This window comes from Vigna radiata, chromosome 1 (assembly GCF_000741045.1).
Source record: "Vigna radiata var. radiata cultivar VC1973A chromosome 1, Vradiata_ver6, whole genome shotgun sequence".
Taxonomy (NCBI): Eukaryota; Viridiplantae; Streptophyta; class Magnoliopsida; order Fabales; family Fabaceae; genus Vigna; species Vigna radiata.
In genome coordinates this window covers 21,965,493-21,973,058 of record NC_028351.1, presented here as the reverse complement: position 1 = coordinate 21,973,058, position 7,566 = coordinate 21,965,493, and the positions used below count along the sequence as shown (strand labels likewise).

Genomic DNA, 7,566 nt, shown 5'->3' with positions numbered 1-7,566 from the left:
TCAAACATGTCGGTGAGTTAAAACATAATATAATGTTAAAAATTATAGATATTATATGTAAAAAAAAAAAAACATGTATATAAACATTTTTCTAGAAATTTAGAACAAATTTATTAAGTAATTTGAAAAGAAAAACATATATTTAACAACGAAAATAAGATTGAATCAAACTTATTTAAGAAAATATATTCAAATTTAAGTCCTGTAAATGCTCCATTAATGAGCCATGTAAATGCTCAATTAATAGAGAGAGAAAGAGAAAGATTGTTAAGGATAGTGAGGAGGTGTAGGGTATTTTTGGAATAAAAGAAAATAGTGGAAAAGTGTAGAATATTTTTGAAATAAATTAAAGTAATGAGGAGATACATGTCCCACTTGGGGAGGTGTAGGGAGCAACACCCAAATAATTAAGTTGACGAAAATTGAGACTTTATTGAACAAAAAAAAGGATTACATTGAACAAATTTAACAAAAATAGAGTCTAAATTACTATTTAAGTCTATGGATGTCAAAACGGGTTAGTTTGACATATTTAGATTTGAACCTTAAAACCTATGTTACCTTTTGTGTCAATTTTTTTAGATGATTGGTCTTTATTGACTTGTCTTAATGTTTGGTTCTAATTGACTCGTTTTTACATTTTGTAGAAGATAGAAGACTCGTTTTGATATTTGATCAAGATCGACTCCACTTGACTATATTTCTAAAATGACTCAACTTGAAAGAAAAATTTTAAAAAACTAAACAGAAATCAAATTAACTGTTCTAATAATAGCAAGTATATAGTTTACTAAGAAACATTTTAATGAAAAAAATAGTCGCCCAACTTTATTAAATGGATAGCATTATGAAAATTACCAATACAATGGAGAGAATGATAGAAAAATAAATTATACTACACATAGATGATTGTTGTTAAACTCATAAACCCCATATAAAGTTTAATTATAAAGAAAATTAAATTCCACACTTGCCTCCTGGTCCTCCAAATTGAACCACACCTTCATTATAAACCTCTCCGTAATATTTATCATGGTAACTAACAGCATAACAATTAGTATTGTCAGAGAAGTCTTTGGTCATATAAGAGTCAGGTGTATAAACAATCAGTGATGAACCTTGAATCTTGGGAGATCTAAAATAAGATTCATGAGTCCTATTTCCATCAGGAAAATGCCCAGATCCCATTGGAGGACTATGACCACCGACGTTGGCTTTCGTTCTTCCACCCCATCCTACAATAGATGCTGACCCTAAGTTCGAGAACAATGCTGCTGGATAATATCCCATGTTTACCTTTCCTGCAATTATCCACCAATTTTTTGTCTTTGGATCCTGAAGACACACCTCAGCTTTTCTCAATAACATATCATAAAATATTTAAACTCTTTAATTATATTTACTTAAAAATGTATTTAGAAAAGTAAAATGGATATAATAATGCATTTAAGAGTCATTCAGTTTTAATTAAAGTGACAATTTAATTACATAATTATTTACCTGAGTAATAGCCATGTAAACCTCATAAGTTGGGCCACCGTAGGTAGATGTGTCACGGAAATATCCACCAGGGAAATTCTTTCTGTCAACCTGGACAAAACCTCTGCATTCGGTGTTGTAGCATCTGTCTTCTTGAAGTTATCTGACTATAAATATTTTAACATTGACTTAAATTTAAAGAAATGGAATATGTGTAGCATAAAAATATAAATAATGATATGTAACTGTCGTAAGAACTTAAAGGTGTTTTAAAATTGACAATATATTTAGAACGGTGAGAGATTTGATTGTTTTAATAATAAAAATTTATAGTATAAATAGAAGTTTTGTATATGGGTTTTATTATTTTAAAATACACTTTTTTCTAAAAGTCTTTTTTTAGAGCTCTCTCCATTTTCTTTAGGTTCTTCTCTTCATCTGTTCATTTATTTGAAATTGAAGACATGATCCTCGCAACGAGTTTTTCATTTCTGTCCTATCAGTTTCTTCGTTAGAGTAAGTTGGTTTTTCATTCATTTTCTTTGTTTGTTCGTTCTTTCTTCATGTGGTCCTTTTTGGTTAGTACGTAGTGTTTGAGTTTTCTTTGTTAGTCTTGGCTAATCAGTGAACTTAATGGTATGTTCTGATAGTGTTTGTGTTGTTTCTAGGGGCAGATAGAGCTTTCTACAAACTGAAGATGTTTTAAGAGTTCTTGATCAATTTAATATGTTTCTTCGGTAAGGAAAGCTAATTGCGTAGTTTTCATGTGATTGATAAATTGTCTGGTGTTTTTCCTGTGTGATTGATCTGTGTGAATAAGAATTAGCGAGTGAAATTGAAGTTAGGATTAGAAATTGGTTTACTTGAATTGCATGATGAAATTGAGAATGTTGTATAACATCTGTGTTGGCTATTGGATTGAAATTACAAGGCTAGATTGGCATAAATCTGTATATGCAAAATTATGTAGACTTGTTGGGCGAGAAATTACTTCTTGGGCAAAAAGGGGCGAAAAGTCAGTGAGTTCATTGACTTGAAAGTGGTTGGGTGAGACAAGTCTCGATAGACAAATTTTGTGATTTAAGCCTGTGAGTTCCAGTAATAATCTCGTTGGGAGACCTATGCAGCCACTCAACGAGTGTGCTTTTAGGCACTACTCCTTAAGTAAATATATATTTTCATTGAGCAAGATTAACATAATCTACCATTATGTTCATATATTTTCTTCTAGTATTTTTTACATGTGTGATCTTATAAATGTTAATATATGATGGTGGGTCTATGATGTTATGAATGGTTGGAATCAATCTATGGAGGATTGATAGTGGTTTTGTTAGTATATGGTTTGACATATGAGGGTCAGAAAGGAGGTATCCTAAATTCAACTAACTATTCACACTCAAAAAGAGTAGAACGAGTTATGTGGTGAGAGTTACAGGAGATCCTAACAACTGGACAATTGGTTATAGGCGCGAAGGAGACTAACCTTGTAAGTAGTAGGGTGATAACTCCTTTGTTTATAAATATGTAAAGCATAGATGCCACTACAAGTGCACGCCTATGTTGAGAACTTATGTCAAAGACATGTATCCAGATAATTGTGTCTATTATCAGTTATTTGTGTGAATATATAATTTATTGTACATTATACATATTTAATTTATAAATCGGTATATTATGATTAATTTATATCAAGGAAGCAACAGAGTAGTTTAGAGTTTTCATTAGTTGTTGCATATGGGAATTAAATTTGTTTAAAAACTCATATAGTTTTTTACTATATGTATGTATATTATATTATTATAGTTATGATATTAGATAATTGTATTAATATTTTATATGTATTGAGTTATCTGTTTTTGTTTGATGAATTTTATAATATTTTATTTAATAGTTTTATTTTACTAAATGAGATGTTACAACTACGAATAAATAAAATAATTTTTATTTAGAAAGCTTAATTATAATATTCTATCAAGTGTTTATTATATGCAAAGACACAAACATCCGTTTGTCTTAGTGTAAAAAGTGAAAAGAAAATAAACAAAACCCATAACTAAGATTTATTAAAGTATATTCTCTTCCATGTTTTAGTTCTATAAATTAAATTAGGATTAAATAAAATATAATGATACGTGTCTTCTTACCGTCCACGATGTATAAAAATGGGTCTTTGCATCACCGTACATTGCTGGATGTACCTGATATCAAAGTATGAAATCAATTAGAAATTTTGTTATGTTCGGTTTTATCTGTTTTTTCAAATTATTTTCATAAAAACCAATAATCATGATATTTTTTTCTTTACTATAATAAAATTATTATATTATATTTATTTTAATTATTTTATTCTTTTATTTACATCTATAAGTCATAAATTTAATAAAAAAGATTATTATTTCAAATAAAGTAGATATTAAGAAAAAATAGAAAACATTTTAAATACTCTATAGAATAATAATCTTTAACATGAACACAAATAAAAATACCTAATTCTATATTGACATTTAAGAGACAAATTAAATGACTTAAACTTTTTTAAAAAAAAATAAATCATAAATAGTAACTCACATGCCATCCCATAGTTATTCTGTTGGAAGATTGAACAGGTCCATTTTCAACCCATATATGAGACATAGATATTTGACCTTTCTCAACTTTTGGATTATAAAGGCTACTTATCCCATTAACTTGATAAAGAGGAGCATAACTTTGTGGAATAAATGTTTCTGCAACCTGCAAAATTAAATATATTCAAATAACTAATCAACTTAAAATATAATTTATAAAATAAACAATTAGTATTATATAAGATATATATCTTACGTGAACTCCGGGAATGTCTTTAATCAATATATCATCATTTAATAATTTTTCTTCAGAGAAATTATATTTCATTCTTTGTATAGGAACTGTTCCGGGTGGACATTCTTCCTTATTATGATGAAACATGGATCCAATTTGTGAATTATTGACCAATGTTTTTTCATTTAAATTTTCAAAGGTGGGTTTTATCTGGAAATAAAGGAATGAAAATTAAAATTTAGAAAAAAATATAATGAAAAAAGATTGAAAATTGAAACTAAAACATTAAAAGATTTTAAAGTTGAACTTTTTTTCTATATAATTAAAGTTTTTATTACCTGCAATCTATGATTTTTTAATAAAGGATGATCAAAGACTGGTTGTTTGTAAATATTAATGCAGTCAATAATGCCTCTAAATTCTGTCTATAAAATCCAAAAAATAAAAAATAAAATTAGTAATAGGTATAATGTGATATAACAAAATAATTTAAGAAGATTATGAACTACATAAATAGTTTTGATTGGAGTCTTATCACTGAGGTTTGGTTTTGTCTCAAACCCTAAATCTTCCTTCAAGGAATCTTGAATACCGTCAACATTATGACTAATTATCAAACACAAGCACATAAAAAAGAACAATATATTCGTCATCTTTTTCTCAAATCTCATACTTGATAATCTATCTATATATACAGAGCAGCAGTATAGGATAGAGATTCAATAGTAAGTGAAATGACATATTTTTCCTCCTAATTCTAATCTTGACTATTTTAAAAGACTATTTACGTTAATTGGGTAATAAATGACTTGACATTAATTGGGTAATAAATGCAATTACTTATTTTGAAAAAAATTATTAATATTTTTTCAGGAACGTTTTTTTCTTTAATATTTAAAAATGATTATTTATAAAAAAAAACATTATTTGTAAGTAGTGAATTGAATTTTACTACTTTTTTTGGAAGTTATAATTATTTCATTATTGATTATGAGAGATCTTTTAATAGGAGTTATTTGACTATTGTAACTAGGCTGAATGTAAAAGGTCATGACTAGGTTTATAAAATAAGTGTAATATGCAAAGTAAATAGATACTCAACCAAAGGGTAGAAAAGGAATACATTTTGCTAAAAAAGAATTGTTTGAGGTTTTCTCTCTTATGGGTTCTTGATAATCAAAAGTTTTTGAGTTTTTATCAAAAGGTCTTTATTTCCTTTTGTGTTTAAACTCTTAGGCTTATCTTATGTCTTTGGAAATGTGACGTTTATCAATTTTCATTTTAGCTTCTTATCTATTTTCATTTTGTTGTTTTAAATAATTTTAAAAAACTATTGTTTATTAACATTCTAACCTAAATTTATATCCATAAAAAGAATCCACCTCTTTTGATTCATATAGAACATTCTTACTTTATTTTATTAAAATTATTCACTTTGATAACGTTTATTTACCATTTAATTAAATTTTAAACATCTAATATTTTTAAATAATAGAAATTTTAATTCTTTAAAATATTAATTAAATGTTATAAATAATTATATAATAAATAGTAAAACATATATTTTTACCATTAACTTTTTAACGCATAACTTAATTTTCATTGGCCATACATTCTAAATGCATAACTACATTAAATGTAATTTTAATGCAAACATATATTTGTGTAGTTTTTTGTATACATCAGAAATATAATAAAAGTATGATTATTTAGTGTATAATTATGTATAAAAACGAACTAATATTTTAAATAATATATATATATATATATATATATATATATATTTATTGTGTTTAACTTTTTAATGTGTAAAAATAACCATAAATACCTTTTGTATTTTATTATTATTTTTCTTAAATACTAATTAAGTTTCTATTTTGTTGAGTTTATTGAATATAGTCTTAATTTTTTTTTTCAATGAAGTATTAAATTTTTTAATTTTAGTTAATTTAGTTCTTTTTGTTAACGTTTTAAGAGTTCTTTAAATAGATTTTTTAAAATTTGATAGTTCAAATAGAAGTGAAATTATATATTTATAAATCATCCAAGATGGTGAACCAGGACATTTATGGTTTAATAATAGAGGTGCTCAGTTTCTAAGATAATTTTTGGAGAAGGAGTCTTCATGACTCGGTTACAAGTTTAGTGTTTGAGGTTTTCTCTTCCAAAAGGTTTGCTCTTTATAACTCAATCTCAATTCTACCGCTTAGCTGCATCATTCATAATTTGTCCAAAATTGCATAATTTTCATTTAATTTCTATGTTTTTCCACTTTAGCTTTCATAAGTGTCAAATTATGTTTATTTTTGGGGTCTAGGAACACTTCTTTTGGGAACTTTACTACCTTTATTTTAAGTTTTTATGTAATTTTCATTTCTTTGAGTGAAAGTTTTAGTTTTAGTAAAAAATTTCTAAATTAGGTATTTTAGAGTAAATTTTAGTTTAGTGTCTTAAGTCTTGTAGATAGTCCAAGTAGTGTTATATAGACTAGTGTAGTTGTTAAGAAAAAATCGTCTATAAAACTAAAATGTCTAAAAACTCTCGTATATTTTGAAGTTTAACAAAACAATATTAAACGAAATGAGAATACAAAGATGTTTTCATTAGAATATCAGAAAACTTGAAACATAGGTTATAAGTTAAAAACTCTGAAAACCTAGTAACTTAGGAAAGTCTAGAAAAACACTTAGGCATAAACTAGATGCAACACTAAATGATTCCCAAAGTTAAAGCGTCAATGAGAGTTGTGCTAAATGCGAAAGCTATACCAAACAGTAATAAGTCAAAATCTTAAATAAATACAAATGTAATAATGTTGAGAATTTTTTTTGGTAAGCCCTTTAAGAGTCTTAATTAATATTCCAAAAAACTTGTAGAAGACAAACTCACTAAATGCTCTAGCTAAAGAAAGCAAAATCTTAAAAAGCGTTTACAACTGACGATACCATGACCTAAACCATTCACTTCGTCCAATGATGAAGTATTCAATCAATGCTTGATATCTTAGTAAGAAGCTTAAATGATAAAATGCTACTCAAACGGTAGAAATCGTAAAAAACACTTTGTTGTCCTCAACAAACATTAAATTTCATTAAATGCTCAATCTTAAAAAATAACAAAGTGATAAGAGAAAAGACATATTTGTTCCATTCATATCTATTATACTTTGTGCAAATTACATACTACACACACCCATCTACTCCGTTATATATATATATATATATATATATATATATATATATATATATATATATATATATATATATATATATATATATATAT

At 26.3% G+C, this 7,566-nt stretch overlaps 1 protein-coding gene across 1 annotated transcript; it reads right to left on the bottom strand.

Moving 5' to 3' along the window:
• Positions 1-957: 957 nt before the first annotated feature.
• On the bottom strand, positions 958-4,431 carry LOC106759323. The gene is made up of 5 exons (XM_014642445.1): positions 4,306-4,431; positions 4,051-4,215; positions 3,627-3,680; positions 1,501-1,590; positions 958-1,335 (listed from the first exon to the last, which is right to left on the bottom strand). The coding sequence occupies exons 1-5, from the start codon at positions 4,429-4,431 to the stop codon at positions 958-960; spliced, it is 813 nt and encodes a 270-aa protein (XP_014497931.1).
• Positions 4,432-7,566: the final 3,135 nt, after the last annotated feature.

What these genes read in the sequence shown, in the direction of transcription:
- LOC106759323 (XM_014642445.1), bottom strand. Translation starts at nt 4,431, where the DNA reads ATGTTTCATCATAATAAGGAAGAATGTCCACCCGGAACAGTTCCTATA. An exon ending in AAGACATTCCCGGAGTTCAC is followed by an intron (nt 4,216 to 4,305) that starts GTAAGATATATA and finishes TTAATTTTGCAG; the next exon opens with GTTGCAGAAACATTTATTCC. An exon ending in TTTACATGGCTATTACTCAG is followed by an intron (nt 1,336 to 1,500) that starts GTAAATAATTAT and finishes GTGTGTCTTCAG; the next exon opens with GATCCAAAGACAAAAAATTG.